Here is a 21,821-nt window from a genome sequence, read left to right as displayed (position 1 = left end):
TCTCCTCTCAGCCTCCTCTTATCCAGGCTAAACCTCATCTGCCTCAGCCTCCCCTCATAAGACATGTTCTCCAAACCCCTCACCAGCTTCATTGCCCTTTTCTGCATCTGCTCCAACACCTCAATGTCTTTCTTCCGTGTCCAAAACTGGACAGGCCTTGGATGGGCAAGAATAGATCTGTAATTATCAGTCCAACAGACTGCTGTAAAGAATGGAATGCTACGTTCTACATGAAACCCAGGTTTGCGTTTTTGCCTTTGAAACTTAGCTTCTTTCTGAAATTAGTAGTTCCAATTAGCAGTGTGAAACCAACGGGGCAGCATCTGACTGTGTTTGTATAAACAGCATAATGAGGCTGATACAAGTTGCTGTAGAAAGATCAGTGAAGTGCTGTTGAACACTGCTTCCTTCTTTACATCGTCCTCAGCATCAATTTGAATAATAACACGAGCCCTTAAGAAGCATTCCTTTTAGTGGCAATGTTTTTGCAACAGAACGCTGTTACGTACTCAGAAAGTATCTGTGATTGTACAATGAGTACAAACAGCAATGTGTGCACCAGAAGCAAGTCAGTGAAGGAGGCCGGCAGCACCATGACCAGAGTACATGGGACATGTGATGTGGAATTTCTGCATAGCATCGCTTTGCTTGTAACTCCTTGCGCAGTAACTGAAGATGTTCACGTACTTCCATGGATCTTGGGTCCAAGCTGATCCTCTGCTACTTCCATGAAAATTTCTGAAATTACTTTAGGCAGCTGAGAAACATTGTAACAACTACCAGAGACCCCCAACTATCAAAAAAAACCCACCAAATCAACAAACGAATCTGCTTAGCATTTCTTTATTAAGTATCCTGTTTCACGAGGCAGATGTTTTGCTGAACAGGAAGCATTACCAAGCCTCTCGTGCAAGGTCTGCGACAGTGCCACAGCTGGACAGGGTTGTCGCTCACGCCGGCTGTCCCGGTGTCCCGGCACCAAGCTGAGAGCGGGTGGGACCGCTGTCGCCGGCAGAGTCCGCCAGAGCTGCTCCGCGACTCACAACGGCAGGTAGCCGCGGGCGCGCACCGCCCTGGCGCTGCCGGGGACAGGCGAGAGGGAGCTGCGGGGCCGAACTTTCCCGTGCACTGAGGCTCCGCCGGTTTGTCCCCGCGGTTCCAGGGCGCGTGAAGAGATGCAGCGACCTCTCAGCGCCGGGGCAGCCTCAGAGCCAAGCACCCGGGCCCTCCCGGTTCCCTTCCCCTCCTCTCGCCCTTCTTCCTCCCCTCAGCTTTACACCCAAAAAAGGACCGAGTCGTCCGAGCCGGCCATGGCGCCCGTTGTCCCCTTCGTGTTCGCCATCCCCTCACTGCGCCCGTCGTTCCCTCTCAGTGCCTGTCCCGCCCCCTGGCCCCTCTCGGTGCCCGTCCCGCCCGTTCTCCCTTCCCGGCGCCCGTTGACCCGCGCGCTCAGCCCCTCCTTCTGCCCCCCCGCCCCGTTCCCGCGCGCGCGAGCTGCCGGCGGCGGCGCGGAGCGCGTGCGCAGTGCGCGGGCCCCGGCGGGCGGGCGGAGTCGAGCCGCGCCGATCCCAGCCGAGCCGAGCGGCGCCGAGCGGAGGGAGCATTGTGCGGGCGGGAGGACGGAGGGACGGACAGACAGACGGACGCCACCGAGCAGCGCCGTATTCCCCGCTGAGGCCGCCACTCCCCCTCCCCCCCAGCAACATGTCGGGCCGGTCGGTGCGGGCCGAGACCCGGAGCCGGGCGAAGGATGATATCAAACGGGTGATGGCGGCCATCGAGAAAGTGCGCAAATGGTGAGCGGGCCGCGCCGCGCCGGGACCCCGCGCCCGCCCCCGCACCCTTCTCATCCCCCGCCGTGCCCCCGCACCCTCTCCCTCGCTGTCCCCTCATGGGGCCCGAGCTCGCCGGGCGGGCGCGGGGGGGCGGGGAGCCGGCGGCACCCAGAAGCCATTTCGCTCTTACGAGTCACATGAAGGCGGCGGCGGCGGCGTGTGAGGGCGAGAAGCGGCTCCATTGTGCGGCCGAACCCCCTTTCCGCCGACCCCCGTCGCCCCCCGCCGCCCCTAGCCCGCCGCAACGCACCGCGGAGCCCCGGCTAGTCCGGGCCGGGCAGCGTCGGGGCGAGCGGGCGGCGGATCGGGCCCGGCTCCTCCCGTCGGCTTCCCCTACAAAGGGCCCCGGGGAGAGGGCCTGGGAGAGCTGAGCCGCAGGGTCTGTGTGGAAATAGTTATCAACGAAGTCATCTTTAAGAGAAAACTACCTTTAAAATCCCCCTGTGAAGCGCCCGAGAGTTTATTTCTTCTTATTACACATTTATTTATTTATTTCACCTTGCAAGTTTGCACGTAAGCGCAGCGAACCCGAGCGCCAACGTCTCCCACCAACGCTCCGACGGCTCCAAACCCCTCAAAGAGCGGGAGCAAGCGTCTAATTGCCGCTGGATTTCGTTTTAAATGATATAATTAAAGGTTGTTTTCCTCGTGAAATAATCCTCTTTTGTTAGGCCTTAAACGTGTTTGGCATTTTCCCCACTTTCGTCTTTTTTCTTTTTTTCCCCCCCCTCCTGCTTTTTGTTAGGAAAGTCAGTGTGAGGTGTTTGAACAATACAGTGGAACGGTCACCCCGATGTTCTGTGCGGTCAGTCCAGGGTTTTGGGATGTGATAAAGAGCGGTGCCAATGTGACTGGCACTTTCCCGTGCCTTCAGCAAGTTGACCGACTGTTCGGTAGTCTTTGTGTGTGTATCTTAAAATACTTCCTTTAAACATTTGAAATCGGTGGAGAAATCCTTTGGGTTGGTTTTAACCTGCCTAACTGAGCTGTTCTGAACCAGGTAAAATAAGGGGGCGCTTTTATTGCCGTCCACAGCGAATGCTTTCAGTGAAAGAAGAATGAAAGGCAGAACTAAACGTGTTCGTTATTGGGGTGAAATGGATTGTTGCCTTTTAAATGGTCTTGAGCAGATGAATGGGCCCGTTGGCTTCAGCTGGACAAAGAATCGGGACATGTGTCCAATAACGCAGGGCACGAGATGGGGATTTCAAAGAATTCATCCATTGTGTAGGGAGCCGGAGCAGCTCCAGCACCACAGTTCGGTTGGTTTCAGGAACTCTCTTCTACTCGGGTGGTGTTTTTAAGTGCTGTTTGCTGACTGGTGGGCCAGCTTTGAAGGGTCAGAACAATGCAGAGCAACGTGACAAGACTTTTGTTCAAACGGGAGCATTGTTGGATGTGTGGGACTGTTTTGTCTGTAGGTATTTCATTCATGAGCACAGCGTAGTTCCTTTGAATCATAGTTTGTGGATTTCAGAGAGGAGTAGAGGCAGAAGCTTGGCCATTCAACAGAATGCCTAATTTATTTATTTTTTTTCTTGGCAGGGGCTCTCTGCCATCGTGTCAGTTGCTATGGCTTCCTCTGTAAAACAGAAATCTTGCAGTATAAATAGATTTTTGTGCAGTTTAACCCTCATAAGAGACAACTTGCTTTAAAGGGTTCCTGTAGAGAATCATGCAACGTTCCTTCTAATTGTTGTCAGAAGTAGTATTATGGCTTTTTGTATGTGCATCTCACAAGCATTGACATAAACCATTTCCCTTGTTTTCAAAGGAATCTTAATTTGGTGAACCTCATGATTGCCCCCAACTGCAGTTGAGTACAGTGGGAAAGGAGCAAGAGAGATTCTGCGTCTTGTGGTTTAAATGTTTTGAGCAGACTTGGCTTGTTAAATTGAAGTTTACACGCGATCAGTTCCTGCATCTTCACAAGAGCCACATAGGCGGCTTCCAAATGTGCAGTTTCATTTGCATAATAGGAGCAATTTGTTGCCATCCACAGCTCTTCTGTGGAAATGCAGCCACTGAAGATTGAAATACCTTGCACCCAACATTTCATAGAACGGAGTTTTCTGAGCCTCGTGTGCTCGGAGTGCTGCATGCCAAGGATGAGTAGAGAGGCAGAGCGAGCTGTAAACTCTTCCGAGCGGGCAGTAGCTTCGGTGCGTGCTGCCCAAGGTGTGCAGCTGCCCTGCTGTGCAGCACTGCTGAATGTCTGTGCTGCCACGTCTGTGAATGTGTCTGTTGGAAAGCAGTTTCCATCAGGGCAGACTTTGTTCCTCAGAAAATTAGCATTCTTTCTCAGACAGTGAGCCCTTTGATGGAGGTACCCTATCTGCATGTTGTGGTAGCAGAGCGCCCAGCGCTGCTGGTGTTGCTGGAACTTAGTAGTAAACAATGAAGTTGTTACATTTTTATCTGGAGATTAATGCAACCGTATCTCCTTTGTTTAAACTATTCTAGCGAACAAGCATCTATATTATCAAACAAAGCACGTGTCTTACAGAGTACATGGTTGTGTTGCATTTGTGTGGCGGAAATGTTAGCTTTCCATGGCTAAGAGGCTAGTTCTGCCTTTTTTTGTGTGTGTTTTAACAATACTTTCAATTTTTCTTTCAGTCTATTAAAAAAAACAAACTTCTGGGATAAATTTACCTAAACTGGGTTGTGAAATGGTACAGGATTGGTTTTTGTCTTTAAAGATTGATGGGTATTTGTAGATTCTAAATGGGGTTTTGAGAACAGAGAGGCAAAAACTATTGTGCCCTCAACTAGTGCTAGAAAAATACTGGAAAGACTTGTTTTATGAAAGTCTGATTTATTAAATGAAAGAAAATGCAGACATCTACCAAAACACAAGTAATGGGCAGGAGGTGGTACGATGTCTTGGGAGGCAGTGAAATAATTTGCATGTCTGTGTCTCACTGCTGAGGTTTTGGAGAACTGTACAGAAGTTTAAGGATGGGGGCAGGTATGGTGTGGCTGATGGGCTTAGGTACCCTGATTTAGTGAATGCACCAGGAAGGGAGAAATCCCCTTGTGTTGCCTTTGAGTGGCAGTATCTTCGCAGAAGTCCTTTGACCTTTTGCTGACCCACCAAAGCCCTAATCTATAGGGATGATTACAGCACTTTACAGAAAGTGCTAAGTATTTGTTATGGCAGGAAGTGTGTGGTGTAAAAGTTGAAGAGCAAAGGCACCACAGGCAGTGTTACCTGGTACCATTGGTTAGTATTGATAGTGGAGAATTTCTGGACAAGACTGCTGTAGCTTTTCTCACCGTCTCCATTCAGACTTGCTAAAATATTTCTGTGTGGTATGTAATGCTCTGAGACTGAGCTTCTGCAGGTTTTGCTGCTCATGCTTCCTTCCTAAAACAGGCTTTCACTCTGAAAAATAGCTACAACAGAACTTCTTAACATGATGTCTTTGGAAAAAGACTTTTGCTGCTTCTGGATTGCCACCCTAGTTTAGTCTGGCTATGCTGGCTGTGTTTGGTTTCCTGCTAAGACTGTGGCTCAGGTAGTTGCAATTAAAGTAAAAATGCCTAGTGTATGGGCAGGAACTGCACTGAACTACTGTAATGGCCCAAACATGCTGTTATCATGCTTGAATTAAGATATGTGTTTTCTGACTCATGATTATTTCTTTCTGAGCCAGGATATGCACTCTGACTTCACTGCAAGTTGGGTGTATGCTAAAGGTAGAGTTTTGTCACGCGTAAGCCATGTTTCTCTACTGTGGGAAAAGGAGCTTGTTGCAACATGGAACCCAGCAGAACTTGCTTAAAAACGTGTCTCCTCTGGAAGTTAAAGGGGACTCTCTTACTGTACCATATTTAGATTAACTCAGAGAGAAGGTGTCCCTTGCTGTTAGCCTTTGTCCATTCATGCTACATGGTATTTCAATGTATTTGGAGCTTGGTCAAGAAACACCATGTATATTTGGGGCTACTTTACATTAGTCACCAGCCACCATCTACACAGCAATAGGCATGCTCTGAAAAGCAAGCCTGTGTTTCAGAAAACTCTGTGCATCTAACAGCACTTTTTGTGTGTAATAATGGCATTTTCTTTCCCATTCCCCTTTCTCCTTTGCTTGATCCCACAGGGAGGTCATAATTCTGTGATTTTCACCAAACTCTGTTGCAATGCAAGTGAGTGTGATGTGATAAATTCAGCATTATGACGTCACTTCGTGATCATCAACAGAAGATGGGGTATGTGGGAGCAAATCCTTGCATAAATCGCTGTGCTAAATGACAGTCATGGTAAAAGGCCAAGCAAGTGCCAAAGCCTTTTCTTGAATGATGAGATATTGGCAGTAAAGGCTTTTCTGTTCCTGTGCCATCTCGTGTCCCTAGAACTCACTGCTGCTACAGAAGCTTCCTTGACACTTTATGTATAAGTGTAATATACACTGTTGTGTTTGCCCATCAGTGTATTACTTTTATACATGGAATTTGATACTCATCTCTGGAGCTTTAGTGTTACTAGACAAAATATAAATATATTTAGGAGACTTGGGCTATGTAGAATGGAGAATTGAGTACATAATTATGTAAGTGCTAGGATATTAGTATGCCTCAGGCATAAGCACTAAAGAAATGTTGATACTAATGCTTACCCTACGTATCCTTGGCTGTCCTTTAAATGCTGTTGTAGATGTGGTTCAGAATTTTGAAATGCCTTAACACTATTTCAGACAAATGTGAGGGCTTGTTTCTGTTGTACTGATTAGTTTCTGAATTTAGTAGGACTGAAATATTTCAGATAGATTTCAGTGTGGAAGAGTCAAAAAACAATTGTATATGTTTTGCCATTTTCCAGTGTTGTTACTGAGGAGGAACAGAAAAAAATAGGGTTTGTTTGTGAAGCTGTGGAGTTTGTCAGCTAGACACAGGCAAGTAAAGTTGATAAGTGCCACACTTCCAGCCTGATAAGAACTCAGGTTGATGGTGTTTAATTAACCACCTTCTCCAATCCAACAGTCAATATAGGATCAATCTATAGAGTATAGGAATAAAAAATACTGCCTATGGATCACTTCAGAAAGGTGGAATGAAGTTATGGGAATGGGTCTCAGCATGAGGGCCCTGCTCAAAACCGGATACATTTTTACAGACAGGGAAACAGGTGGAGAAACTGCTTTAGGTTTCACAACTGCATGGACACAAAGTTCATTAATCCCATGTTCCTATTCTAGCATTTTGTCAGTGAGGATATTTTGTAGTTTGTGCAGCATTTAGCCAACTTTATGGGCAGCATCAGTAAACTGTCAGTTCTAACAAAATGAAAAGGGAAGCCCCTGATCAGCTGATTGGGATGATGTCTTCTCAGAGAAGACAAAGAGCATTCAGAGTAGAATTGGTTTGGGGAGTTTAGGGTTTTTTTGGGTTTGGTTTGGGTTTTGGTTTGAAATGGCAAGGCAGTAAGTATTACAGATAATATTTGAAGCTTTATTTGCAATGAATGTCTTAAATCCTGGAGTTATTTTACCCTCTTGATCTTAAATGTCTGAAAGGCATTAACGTTTACTTGTAAACAAATTTGTGTTTGCTGATGATGATTTTATGAAGTTTTAGGGGAAGTGTCTTTTCTGACTTAATACTTTTATAGTCTTAAACCTTCAATGCTGTGAATGCTTACACATGTAAAACAGTTGAATAATAGCTGTGTGATATGTTGGGTTTTCTTTTTAGCCATAAGTATTTGCAGGACTGGGATGTTGGTGTACTTCCATCATAAAATATCCTGATTCCCACTGTTGTCTGAATTGCTGTGTATTGAATTCAGTTAAAAAAAATCCCTATAGCTGAGGTTTATCACAACATAAAGTGGTACATAAGAAGCTCAAAAGAATTACAATTTCAGGGCTAACTTCAATATTAGAAGGAAAAAGTTACTAATTTAGGTTTCCTCCTGTGTTCTACAGTCTGTCCAGTGAAGATGCTGTGTGAGGCTGCTTTGAGATGCTAACAGGTATCTTGAACTTTTGGTTTTCCAGTGCAGCATCTCTAAGTAATATTTTGCTGTAGGAAAAGACTAAAATATTTATTTTTTTCAAAAAGCATTTATTCACCTCTCCCCACACCCAACCCACAACCCTGGCTGGTTTGATTTCCATAATTGCAAAGGTTTTCTTAAGTAGAAGTAAGCTTAGTTTGTCTTCTATCCTTAAAAAAGAGCAAAAATTGTATCATGATCATCTCTTCACAATTAAGTATGCTCTCATTATTGACATGCCCTCATCTCCACTGTCATTTTTATCACATCTAGCAGCAGAGCTCCAAATTAGCGTAAAATTGGGTTTTGACATACTTTAGCCATCTAGCCTACCCAGATGGATGTCTCTAAACACACTGAGGAAAAATTGTGCTTCAGGAAGAGCAGTGGGGAAGAAATAAATCTAAAATAGTTCTGTACTTAAAATACCCTTGTGGACGGATCCAAAACTTATCAAATGGCCATGCAGAGCTTATTTCTAGTTTCTTTAAACGGGAAAATGTCTCCTCAAACAAGGGAAAAGAAGTCAGATTGGCTTTAGTACCTAAACCAAATAGTCAGGAGTATGTTTGTGGCATTTGTACAATGTGACTGCTTTTGATTTTGGAAGCCCTTTCTGAAAGTGGAGCTATCACAGATATATGTATTGGGAGTCACATCCAGCTTCTCCCATCCTGCAAAGAACATCTTTTAAAAAAATCTATAACTGGATCCCAATTCTATTATTTAAATGTGGTGGGTTTTTTTTTAAAAAAAGAACATTTGAGATCTCATGCCAAATTAATTTCAGATGTTCCTGAATATTTAATGGAATTGCTCTTTGTTGTTAACTTCTAATTGATCCATTTGTGGAGCTATATTACAAACCCAGGAACCAGCAGCCGTAATCTGTGACCTGAAAGCTGATCACAGAAATGTGATGAAATTTCTCTGGCATTGTGGACCTTCTTTTAATACTCTGATGTAAAGGGCTCAAGGAATTCATCCCTTAACTGAGTGTTCAGCATCCTTTCCATTTTCCTTCTCTATGGCTGCAAGACCCCTAATGCAGCAACACCCTCCAGCCAGATTTCTTTCACAATTTATCAGTGTCACCACTTCATGGCTGTCTGGCGGGGGTCTGCACAAAGTGCTGCAGGTTATGCTTTTCCCCTCTCTGATAGCCTCAGCCTTGCCTTTCCAAGAGAGCTAGGCTCTCCAGAGTCTGAATTCTGCATCACAGCACATATTGCTACCAATAAGGCTGTTGGTTGTAAGGCTGGAATTTCAGAGCTGTCTGACAGGAGCGCTGAGTGAATGTTAAATTGCCAGCAGCAAATTTCTACCCAAAGCCAAACCTCAGATGGTCCAAGTGCATTTAGATTTCTAATACCATTAAACAGCTTCATGACAATCAAAACACACTGGTCTGTCTAAAACCTCTTCTGCTCTCTAGAAACTTAAGTGAAAATTGTAGATATTAAATTTGCAGGTTTTTAATAGCTGTTCTTCTTAACTGTATCTTTAATCCACATCTTATTACTGCTACTGCAGTTACTCACCTAGTCAAGTAACAGCCCTGAGAAATCTGAAGGTTAGCAGTGCTCCAACAAGTTCTTGAAACGCAAAGAACAATTTGCACAGTGCAGTACTAAAGACGATGTAATAGAGATCATCCTCCTTAATAGCCTATTTAAATCCTTGACAACTTACAATAGTAGATCACTTCTTATTTGAGTCTGAAGTTTAACTGTGACTTCTCCTGCATTGTAATTTTATAGGGAGAAGAAATGGGTGACAGTTGGCGACACATCCCTAAGGATTTACAAATGGGTACCAGTAACAGAGCCTAAAGTGGATGATGTAAGTATCCTGCAGATGTCTTGTCTTTTTCAAGATGCAGACAGTCATATATAGGGAAAGTCAAAAGAAGTATCCTCACTATTCTTTGAGCCTTTAAGCTAAGACTGCTGTGGGTCTTGGAAACGGTAGGATTGAAGAGCTCTAGGGAAAATGTTGATCTCTACAGAAGGTGATGGTGATGGTTCACTGGGTTCCAGCCTTCACCAAGTCAGCCTGGATCCATTCTCAGATAATTGTTAAACATTCAGCTTGAAACTGATTTTTGAAACCTTTCTCTATCATAATAATTGGGAGGCAGAGAGGGAAAGCTGAGATATTGATTACTTTTCCCCTCTTTCTGCCTGATGCTTTAAAGGAAAGTAGCCGTTTTGGAACTGTGTGGAGAATGAATTCTATCTGTGTGTCACTGCTGTTTTGCTTGAAAATAGGTACAAAACACTGAAGTAAGGGCAGGAAAATCCTCTGGCACTGAGATGACTTGTATTAAGATGATGTCCAGCCCAAGCAATGCAGCAGACATGCTTCTAATGTAATTAATCTATGTTTTCTCTTGATAAATATTTTGTGTATGCATTGTGGTTATGTTCTTAGCGTGCAGTGTTCATGTGCCATGATAGAATCATGAGGCATAATATAAAGGTCCAAGTTGATAGGGCTTACAGATTGTTCATCAAAAAAAAATATTGCTCTCATTTTATAAATTGAAGTAATGTTACATAGAGAAAAAATAATCCATGGTACCACAGCAAATTAAGGGTACAATAAATATCCTAAGTTAGGTGCTTCTTCCTTGGGTTGTCATGTGCTTTTATTCTATTTGAAATGTGGCTTGATGGCATAAAACCTGTATGGAAGAAAAATGCTGTGTTAATAAATGTGTAAAATGATGTTTTCTCAGACAAGTCAGTGTCATGATCTTGTTTTATTCAAAATCCAGATTCCAGACCTATTTTTGAATAGCACTGTTTTAACTGAGTTTGTTTCTTTCTGTACCTTTGGCTGTACCACAGATTTTGGTGACTGTAAGAGTTGTGGTAAGCCTCTTTTATTCTTCCAGTGCTTGAACAGCATCGCTGTGGAGTAACCCTGTGTGAGTGGGGAAACCTTTCCTGCTATCTTTACAGAAATGTCTTTGTTTTTTCTAGCTGTCAAATGTTTGGTCTTGATTTTATTATAGAAAAAAAACTGTGAGAGGGAGATGTGCTGAATATTTAGGCTAGCAGCTTCAAAGATTGTTTTCCCACAGCCATGGTGTGCCTGTGTGATGGGTACCGTGGAACTGTGAAAGAGAATTTTGATTCAGTTTCTGGATGAATTTTCAAGGTGACTGGTACCTGAAGTCAGAGTCCCTTATTAAGAAGAAAGAGTTTTTGTAAGAGTCTCTATATGTAAAGTTTAATTGTATTTTTTAAACCATCATCTTCAGGTTTAGGCTTCACATTAGCTGAAACTGGGACACTTGAACAAGACCGGTTAATGTTAGTGTCCTACCTGTCACATTATTCTCATTACTAGTTGTGCAGCTGCAGCTGTTGCAGGCTTGATGCCGTAAGGTTTTTATATTATTGCTGTGGAAGTCCTCCCAATTAGACCAAATGCATGTATTTTAAAGTTACTGTCAGGTAGGGGTTATCCTGGCTATTTAATTTTGTTATAAATGCCCTTTTACATCCAATTTCATCCACCTGTGAAGGAGCAGACAGTATATTTGGATTTTAATAGAGCAAAGCAGGATCTTTTTTACTGTTTCAAGTTTCAAATGGAAGTTGTTTTTGATTGTAGTGAGCACAGATTATATTACTTCTCCCTCACATATTGTTCCTTAGACACTTTGACATTTCTTTGAATTGGAATTAGTGAGGCTCTTTCCTCCCTGATTTCAGAAGGCTGTTGTGTAGAACCTCCTCACTTTGATGGCTAGACCTTTTTTAAACAAAAAAATCTTTGCAGCTTTAATGGCTCACAGGCATTTTTCAGTGTTTTCTTCTGTGGCAAAAGTGCTCTTTTTACCTTTAAAGAAAATGCAGCCAAAGCTGAGACACATATGTCCCCTCTGAACTTTGATTTTGCAAAGGTAAAGAAGTCCATGCGCTTTCACCTCTGCTTCACGTATGACAAAAGAAAATCTGGCTTCTCTGAAGTAAAAATAGAATTTAAAAATAAGCCTAGTAACCTATTTAACATAGGGGGAAAAAGCCTTCCAGATTGTCACTTGTTGAATCTCTCCTGCAGTTGTAGACAATATTTGATGGTGGTTTTAGTTCCTTTCCTTGTTGGTGGACGCCGTCTTACCCAAATGGATGGGTTGTTGAACATTATTCCTAGAGTCAGGCTTTTAATTGTCTTCTCAGCAGGCACATGGGATCCTCCAAAAGCAGTGCAGCTGGCTCTTTCTCCTGTGAGGCTCATTACGTCACCTCTTAATTGAAAATGCTGCATCCCCTAGCAGATGCAGCTTTTCCACGTGACGGATGCCACTGACTCTGCCTTTGTTTTAAGGCTTGCAGTCCATACTGTTGTTTGGTCATGAGCATGTTGTGATCTGTTGTTCATGGAAGACTGCCTTGCCTGTGTGGTTTTTGTTTCAGGACAGTCTGATGTTTTTTCTTAACCCATCTTTTAGTTTTGGTGGCGAAACAGCATTAATTGAGCGAAGGAGGTCTCTGCTGTGTTGGTGGTTGAGAAAGGAGGGAAAAACCTGTCTTGTTAGTGTTAAAATTCTAGATCTGTTACCATTCCTGTTATACATGCATTCATGCATATTGGCTAGGTGTATTCTGTGAGCTTTCTGATGTGAAAGGAAGAACAGGTTGAGTTTGTAGTGGTATGTTGTGCGTAAACCATACAGTGAGCAGAGTTACGAGCTCAGAAATAGGTTTCATGAATCTCAGCCCTGCCTCTGATCAGTGATGTTCTTCCCTTTTCCCAGCACAGCAGAGATTCTTTTGACCTTGTTTTTGTAGCTGTTCAGACTCAGTAAGGAGAGGAGCTCCTAAGTATTCTGTCTTTCAGCAAACCATTTAATACTTGTGCCTCAGTTTCCCTGGTTGCAGAATGAGAGGTATTGTTGAGAATTTCTGTACTTTTGACAAAAGTTATACAGTTGTTTGAAGGTGAAAGATGTGTTAGAGTGCTGTCATTAGAATGTTTTGATTAAACCCTACATATCCTAGTGTCCATGTCATGAAGAATGCAATTAGAAAAACAGCCCTGCAGTTTTTTTTGAGTCTAGCATCAGTTCCTACTGCAATGGCTTTATTTTTTGAGTTTGAGAGCTGCTTACAGAAGTAATGAGTAGGAATATGGATTTCTCTTCATGGTGATAGTCTCATTGATTTGTGGTACCTTTTGTTTTTCAGAAAAATAAGAATAAGAAAAAAGGCAAAGATGAAAAATGTGGCTCTGAAGTGACCACTCCAGAGAACAGCTCCTCTCCAGGGATGATGGACATGCATGGTGAGTGGGAGAAGGTCAGCCCCACTTACCCTATGACACTGTTGGAATTCTCCGTTGGCCAGATGTATGGACAGCGTGATTGAGTCAAAGTGAAGACAGTATCAGATACTCATTTGATGGCTTGGTTTAAATGCCATTTTCATTCAGGCTGTGTGTGGATTAAAAAATTGATAGTGAAGATAAATATGCAAATAAAAATAGAAATTAGATGTATTGATCCAGATGCCTGGACTTGATCCCCAGCAAGCTGGAGTATATCATGTGCTATCAAAGAATAATACAGGAAAGATATGGAAGAATTAAGGTGTGCTTTTTACTTGTCAAATTAGACTTTCTTGTTTTTTAACTCTTTTGTTACCAGATGACAATAGCAACCAGAGCTCAATAGCTGATGCTTCTCCCATAAAACAAGAAAACAGTAGTAATTCCAGTCCAGCACCAGAACAGAACTTGGCAACACAAGTGGACGGCACTGAAGTAAAGTCCGATGATACTCAGACAGAAGCAAAGGAGCAGCCTGGTTCAGAAGGTAAGCTGGAAAGAACATCTTCAAAGCCAAACAAAAAGTGTTATCCTTTAGTGTATCATTTATTTGCTTATCTGTTTAAGTACTGAATAATAACAATTTGGAAAAGCTATTCTCAGCATTTATGTGAAAATGGGCCTTAATCTCTCTGGCCTACCATACAACTGGAAAGGTCAGCTTGACCTTCATGATCTTTTCAGAGAGGAAACAAAATACTTGGTTTATTGTTATCATAGTCTCAGTCTTAAAAGAAGAAATACTTTAAAATCATCTTCAAAATGACTGCTACCATGTAATCACACAAACCTTGAAAAATTACTTTTGTTGATCTATGAATGTTCATTATCTAGTGTGAAAGTAAAATAGAGGTGATGTACTTTGAAGTTGTGGTGGTTTGGTTTTTTTAACTATGTGAACTTCAGTGTAAGGTTTTTTCCTCAACCCTGCTAGCTGTTTATTCAAAAGTTAGATCTGAATTCTGTCCTTGTTTCCTTAAAGTGTTAGCAGTATTGTACTGCAGTTGTGCCCAGATGAAAAATACACGAGAATGTTCTGAACCTCACTCTTTAAGTGGTGTTTTGGGTCACTGAAACATGGTCTGTACTTACATTCATGAGAACATAACTTTCTTCATCCTATTATGACAGATAAAAGATGTCCTTAACACTATTCTAATGATGTGGTTGCAGAATTCTTCTCATAGCAAAGCAATTAAATTATGCCCTGCTGATTAAGTCCTCAGCTCAATATATCCACTAACCAATTTATATTTAGAGCTTTTATCATGGTGATACCAGACTGGTTAAGTATGTTAAATGGTGTCATTGTTAATTTGGGTTAAAATTCGACATCCAAATCGCCTTGAGATTGAAATAAATCAGATCTCCATGTCCTTCAAAGGAAATCTCAACTAACATTTGGGCACAGTAAATGGTAAGGATTTACTCCTGGCTCTCATTGTCAGAACCTGCTTGTGTGAAGTTGTTACATATCTTACATGCTCCCCTGACTAAATTTAGGTTCAGGGAAAACCATACCAAGTTCTCTGGATTATTTCCAGAGCCAGCTACTGTAAAATGAAAAGTAGTTGTAAAGGCAAAAAATACATGGTACAAATTTTGGGGTTTGCAGTTGGTTATATGTCAAGTTTAAAAGGTCATTAAATAATTCTTTATCTACCACAGTGTTATGGTCAACCCCCTGAATAGTGCTAATGACCTTGTACATCTATCTCATGTTACTACACTGAAATCAAGGAGATTTCTTAAAGCTGAGGGACAGTTTGGGTGATCAGAAATGCCTAATGTGGGCTTGTGAAAGAAAACAGGTGTGTCCAAGATGTTTTGGTGTGTAAACAAGTCATTGCAGGCATTGGAATAGCTTGGGGCTTGACAGTTTGAGACACGGCAGATCTCCTTGCCTCAAGGTCAGCAGCAGCCTGAGTGGTAGCTGTCGGTGACAGCTGGAGGAGAGCACAGCAGCTATGAGCTGTCCACTGTGGAAGTTACTCTAGGTGTGTTTTTTGTCATGGGAAGATGTGTGCATCGAAGAGCTCAAGCTGCAATCTGTGCTCAGACATACACAACAGAAATTGAAATTCCTTCTGGTCCTTGGGACTTGTTTCTTTATCAGTATGAACATGCTTTTCTGGTGAGGAATGGGAAGGGAGATGATTCTGTCTGAGTTTGCTGAATGTGAGCTTTGAGATTTCTCATTGTAGGCGTGCCTCTAGCTTGAATTAAGTCCGAGAAACTTTCAGAAATGCTTGTGGTGCTTTTTATACAGTACACCACAAAAATGTTCATTGCTCACTGGTTATGTCATCTTCATTAGCTAAAGTTGAGAAAAAAAAGCCTTTGATTGGGGAATTCTCTTCATCTAGAATAAATTTAACATTTCTTAGGAATCTGGGGAGAGACCACTTTATAAACTTGACTCTCAAATGATTTTTAAATGAGGTAAAGGGGAGAATGGATTCCAGTCCTTACACTGTTCTTGATGTGGGTACTAAAGGACATACAGCCGACTTTTAACCATCATAGGGGCTTGGGTTTGGCTGGTGGTGTGTGTTTGTTTGTTTTGTTGAGTCTTCACTACTGGACATACTGGGTTGAACTTTCAGGGATCTTTAACCTATAAAGATATTTTAAGTGCCCTTATTCCCTCTTGGAGTTGAATGGGTGCTTTGGCCCTGATTCCCCTGTAAATCTTACCTTGAGAGAGAGAGAAAGGGTTTCAAAAACACAATCAAAAAAACCTAACCCATCCCCCTCTTCCAAAAAAAAAACAACAACCCACAAAAATTGGAAGCAGGTAAGAGTTATAGCAAGCTGGAAGACTTACCCACAAGTATGCATCAGTTTTACAAATTCTACAACCTTAATGCTAGCTGGATTTCTACACTTTATCTTAAAAGTAGTATCAAGCAAAACAGTGGTTTTAAAATATGATTAATAATATCTGAATCAACATATTTAAATGACTAAATTAAATACAACTTTAGTCTCTCTCCTTAGCTACATAGTTTTAGATCCATTAGTTACCACAGTTCAACCTTTTTCTTTCCGGTTTTGAAGCACAGTTCCTTGCGGTCGGCCCCTTTGCGAAGTTGAAACTTGTTTGTTTACAGCGTTGACGTGGTTCTGTGCTAGAGGATGTGTGTGAGCTCAGCTCCCTCTAGGGACTGATTCCCGGAATTGTACTGGGCCCAGTCTTGTTTAACATCTTTGTTGGTGACAATGAACAGTGGTTTTTAGTACACCCTCAGCAAGTTTGCTGATGGCACCAAGCTGTGTGGTGCAGCAGACACGCTGGAGGGAAGGGATGCCATCCAGAGGGACCTTGACAGGCTGGAGAGCCGGGCCCATGACAACCTCATGAGGTTCAACAAGACTAAGTGCAAGGTCCTGCATCTGAGTCAGGGCAATCCCAAGCACCAATATAGGCTGAGCAGTGACTAGCTTTAGAACAGGTCTGAAGAAAATGACCTGGGGGTGCTGGTGGATGGGAAGCTCAACATGAGCCACCAGTGTGCACTTGCAGCCCAGAAAGCCAATCACATCCTGGGATGCATCAAGAGAGGCATGGCCAGCAGGTTGAGGGAGGTGATTCTCCTCCTCTTCTCTGCTCTGGTGAGACCCCACCTGGAGTACTGTGTCCAATTCTGGAGCCCCTATTACAGGTGCTGGAGCATGTCCAGAGAAGGTTCATGGGGATGATTAGAGGGCTGGAACATCTGTCCTACGAGGACAGACTGAGGGAGTTGGGGCTGTTCATTCTGGAGAAGAGAAGGCTCTGAGGAGACCTAATTGTGGCCTTCCAGTATCTGAAGGGGGCCTACAGGAAAGCTGGTGAGAAACATTTTAGGCTGTCAGGTAGTGATAGGACTAGTGGGAAGGTAAAAAAAAGTAGAAATAAGTAGATTCACATTGGATGTTAGGAAGAAGTTCTTCATCATGAGGGTGGTGAGACACTGCAACAAGTTGCCTAGGGAGGTGGTAGAAGCCCCATCCCTAGAGGTTTTTAAGGCCAGGCTGGATGTGGTTCTGGGCAACCTGATCTAGTGTGAGGAGTCCCTGCCCATGGAAGGGAAGTTGGAACTAGATGATCCTTGAGGTCACTTTCAACCCTAACAATTCTATGATCCTATGTATCCTGCTGGCAGTGGAAGGCTAAGGGCTGCTCCAGAGATTGTGTTTGAACTTAATTCTTTATATTCAGTTGTTATGTATGTTATCATTAATGGTTACAGAGGGTTGAAATAGGTGTGGTTTGGGTGTTGCTTATGAGCAAATGTCCTAAAAGCTCCTGCTGAATCCTTTCATTTGTTTAAAATTATTTCTTGAAATTTCAGATACCTCTGATGAACAGAATTCACAGTCTTCGATGGAAAATTCCATGAATAGTTCAGAGAAAGCAGAAATTCAGTCTTCTGGGGAAAATGATCTAATTACAGAGGCATCTAAAAACTCTCAGGTAACACAAAAGCCCAATTACTTGGAATTTGAAAAAGAGTCTCTTTACCAAAAAGCAAATGTAAGGAGGCCAGTTATGTTTAGACTGATTGCCAAAGGTGATGACAGTAAAGCAGCTGTAGAGTATTAGATGTCTATGTATCTGCTTTTGTGGTTAATTTGATTGGCTTCTGGCATTTCACATAATTTAACAGTAAGACTAGGTTGTTCTGATTTTCATCTGTTTCCTAAACTAGTTTTCTAAGGGAATATTAAATTTTCATGTTAATAAATGCTTGGCCCTAGCCTGCTGGACAGGCCTTTTTGAGGGCTAGTCAGAGGTAAAATATCTTCTATAAACTCATGTAGCAGTTGGAAAAATTAGGCTTTGTAGATTCAATGCACAAGACATTTGGATGTTTACTCACTTGTCTAGTGAAAAATGCTGTGTGGGTGGGAGAAAGACTTGGTTCTTGGTCCTTTCAGTTGTCCCACTCACACCGAGATCCCCAGGTAAAGCAGTGCTCAGTCCATGGGTTTGCCCTGTGCGTGGCTTGTTTTGGTGTTCACCTTGTGCTTTCCAGACCCTTCTTGTTCTGCCCCATAGACATTTCTCTTGTAGCCAAAGAAAAATCCTGTGTGGTGTGGGTTGTGCTCGAGTGTGGATCTGAGGGAAGCCCAGATATAGCCATGCATCAAGGCTGTTGCTTGGTATTTTCACTGTGGTTTTTAGCCTGGAACTAGAATTTTGCCCTTTGTAGGCGACAAGAAGTGTAAAGATGTGGAGGTAAGACGAGAGGAATGGTTTCAGGAGTGGTCATGTCATTCTCACATCTGGGAAACGCTTTGGATTTTACATGTGACACACCAGAGAATTTGTTCATGCTTTTTGTTTGATGCTTATGGTACCTGAAGTTCAGTGCAATGATAACATGGTTGTTTTTCTTTTCCCCCTCATTAAGGACTCTGAAGGAGTGCCACCTTCTAAAAAGATGAAAGTAGAGGCTTCCCAACAAAATGTTGAAGAGATTTAGACTATAGATTTTTCTGGTCAGTTTTTATGTAAGGTACATCAGTGGGCTTAATTATAGAACAACCTTACTTAAGCATCTTCTCTTGGATGAGGACAGAACTCCTAACTTTTCAAGTTACCAAGCAAAAATCCAAGAAAGCCTAACAAAGGTTTAACTTCTCAGACACTGAAAACTTTTTCCTGTGAAACAAAACATTGAGAACTTTTAAGTTACTGTCTCTGAAATGGTTGGAGTAAACAACTCAGGAGGGGTCTACGCACTGTTTCTAAAGTCAAAATTACAATTATGTTGCTGCTGTATTTTGTTTTTGTTTTTTTTTTTTCATTTCTCTATTTAACATTGTAAGATATTTAAGGATGGTACAGGTCAGGTATTAGCTTTCATGTGAAGTTCATTGTTCTGGCGTGACGTCTGCTTTTGTTTTGTGCCTTGTGTTCTGAAAACAGTGCTAACTTTTACAAGTTGTTTTGCAACTGTCTCCTTTGCAAAGTGGCCTATGTTTGTATAATGCCATGTAGTAAGGCTTTTTCTTTTCTTTTTCTTTTCTTTTTTTGTTCTCTTTGGGGGTTATATTTTGTTTCTAACTTTTAAATCCCTGGTGCTTAAATTTTTAACAAATACAGATCAGGAAGCCATTTTCACTCTTGGAGTCCAAGGAGAAAAAGGAGCTTGATATTTTATTTTAGCAGCTATAGTGGAGATCTTTTATTGAATGCATGGCATTCGCAACTGTAAATTTGGTCTTCTAAATACTTAACTTCATCAGAAGTTAACATGATCTGTTTACCATTTATAGTCCAGATCTGAATATATACTATGACACAGCAGTTAAAATACTTAAGTATTAGGTCCAGATCTCTGTACTGGGTACAACTTGCTTTACAGGAAGGTTCCAGTATGTACATAAATAGGATCAAAGGGATTGATGCACAATGAATTTATTTTCAATTGGTCTTTTTTGATATCATGTTTTCACTGAACTGGATTTCATTGTACTGTTTCTTTATGAGATGTTTACTTCTTTGTTCCAGGTTAATACTGTATTTGGGGTTTCTTTTTTCTTTTTCTTTCAGCAAGTCTTGTAAATAAGCCTTGTTGTTCCATAGTCCCCACATCACTGTTAGAAATGTTCCTTCTTTTTCAATTATGTTGAGGTGTGTGTATGCTAATCTTGATGGAAAGGCATGAAGTATGTGCAACTCTCTTCCAATTCAAGGCACGTGGAAGTGCAGAACCATCTGCATCAGGTCACAAGGGCCTGATCTTCCAGTGGGCTTTGTATTTCCAGGGTGAGCTCCCAGTTCTAAATACTTGGTGTTGGTGGGAACAGCTTTTTCCTCACTTCAGTACACACACACATGCACACACACACACATGCACATCTGCTGGATCGGGCCCTTAGTCTGCCTTCACTTCGCGTGGGAGATGGAACTTGTAATTTACAATATGATCTCACAGCTATGGAAATGGTTGCGTGTAGTTTGTAAGCTAAGAACTGTAAATACTTTTTTAAATGAAAAAAAAAAAGGAAAAAAAAAAATAAAAGAAGTTGCTCCCAGTTGATACATTTTCCTAATCAGCTCTTCATTAAGCTTATTTATTTCTGAACTCTCCAATAGTGAAAATGGCTTTGCACTTAGACTACTGCATTGCATCTGCAATTACCACTTTATGCTGAAAACCAAGGGGGAGTGGGGGAGGGAGCTGAGGGAGGGGGAGGTGGGGAGCAGATACTGACCTTCCATAAGACGTTTGTAGGATTGACCTCCAAATAACTTATGACACTCAGTTTCGGAGCTTTTCCTTTATGTTGAAATAAAAAACGTTTTTGGATTTTAACTAAATAAAATTTGATTGCAAATCATTGATGAAAACAGTGTGCTCCCTAATAAGTTTTTGGGATTTCTGGTCTGATCATGAAGTCCACTAATGTTCTGAAAATGAGGTAATGAGGAGCCGAAACACTCTATTTGCACAATATATGCAATGAAACGGTAAAATGATCTCTTGAATTGTGTGTATGCCTAAAATGTGGATAACTGGTCAATGATGATTGATTTTATGTATATTACCCTCAGATTTAAGTGATATTTTGTGAGAAGTTCTATTGATATATGAAATGGGCAAATCTAGAAAGATTCAAACTGAAAAATATTTTTGATTTACTGACTTTCTGTTGTTTTTAATGCTAACACAAAAGCAAAATCTGATGCCACCTTTGACAAGTAGTTGTGTTTACTAAGCCCTCTCTTCAGGTGCATCACAGCAAGTTTTTAGTTTTAATTTTGTAGACATTTCCAAGGGAGTAAATAGACTTTTCATTTAGAAACTTAATTCCTGTACTTTAGGGAGAAATTAAAAAAAGAAAAAAATAAAATATATAAATAGCACTAAAAATACCTCAAATTTTTTCATTAGATAGAAGCATTTATTGGCATTATTGACATCAACAGGTTTAATTCTAAACTTCCTTTTCTCTCCTGTGGCTTCTGCTCAGAACTGTTTGTTGTTCTGGGGCTTACAAGACAAGGCATCATACCCATCTTCCTAGAGGCTTTATTTCAAAGTAGAAGTGCTTTAGTTACAGCTTTACACAGAATACATCCAGAACGTTTCATTTTTTAACCAGAGATTCTAGTGACAACAGACAACTGAACAAGCAGATAGATTTGGGTTCCTTAGACCTGTTACTGTCAGTCTCTAAGGGAAGAGACTTTGACATTATCTGGTATGAAGAAATCCAAAATAGTGTATAAGACTGTTATTAGTCTTTTTTTGAAGTGCCTGATAACATTTATGGGCCAACGGATGTGATGAAACACATTTTAATGCCAGAAAGTACAGATGGGACCAAACCAGAACAGCGAATTCAAATCGACCCGAGGTTTGAAACCAGATCTAAATCCAGATTTTTGTTTTTTTTTTGGCTTGGACCTATCTCTACCAGAAACTTGTTTTATGAACTCACTGTATAAAGGGTTTATTGAAAGCATTGAGACGTGGAGCAGAAGGAGAGATGTAGTTTTTCTTCAAGCTGACTGAAAGTTCTCATACAGCTGACATTTTAGAAATAGTGCAAATATCAAGAAGTGCTTCCTTGCTACAATGCTGAATGTTGGAGCTTCAGTTACAAATAAATACATTAAAAAAAAAAAACAAAAAAAGAAAAAA

General features: G+C 41.7%; 1 protein-coding gene across 2 annotated transcripts; it reads left to right on the top strand.

The window, feature by feature from the left end:
- Nucleotides 1-1,544: 1,544 nt before the first annotated feature.
- Nucleotides 1,545-21,821, top strand: BCL7A (BAF chromatin remodeling complex subunit BCL7A). Of its 2 annotated transcripts, XM_068163449.1 has the most exons (7): nt 1,712-1,796; nt 5,945-6,053; nt 9,600-9,681; nt 13,041-13,137; nt 13,499-13,666; nt 17,517-17,638; nt 18,579-21,821. In XM_068163449.1, the coding sequence occupies exons 2-7, from the start codon at nt 6,019-6,021 to the stop codon at nt 18,648-18,650; spliced, it is 576 nt and encodes a 191-aa protein (XP_068019550.1). In that variant the 5' UTR covers nt 1,712-1,796; nt 5,945-6,018; the 3' UTR covers nt 18,651-21,821. The 2 variants fall into 2 exon arrangements, with proteins under 2 accessions (XP_068019549.1, XP_068019550.1); XM_068163448.1 differs by lacking the exon at nt 5,945-6,053 and having other exon boundaries at nt 1,545-1,796.

Source organism: Melanerpes formicivorus, unplaced genomic scaffold, assembly GCF_026170545.1.
Source record: "Melanerpes formicivorus ecotype bairdi unplaced genomic scaffold, bMelFor1.0.p_v2 SCAF_72, whole genome shotgun sequence".
Lineage (NCBI taxonomy): Eukaryota > Metazoa > Chordata > Aves > Piciformes > Picidae > Melanerpes > Melanerpes formicivorus.
This window is presented reverse-complemented; position numbering and strand designations above follow the sequence as displayed.

Excerpts from the sequence above, each read along its gene's own strand:
- BCL7A (XM_068163448.1), top strand. The coding sequence starts at position 1,705 with ATGTCGGGCCGGTCGGTGCGGGCCGAGACCCGGAGCCGGGCGAAGGAT. Across the intron at positions 9,682-13,040 it reads CAGAGCCTAAAGTGGATGAT|AAAAATAAGAATAAGAAAAA; the intron begins GTAAGTATCCTG and ends TTTGTTTTTCAG. Across the intron at positions 13,138-13,498 it reads AGGGATGATGGACATGCATG|ATGACAATAGCAACCAGAGC; the intron begins GTGAGTGGGAGA and ends TTTTGTTACCAG.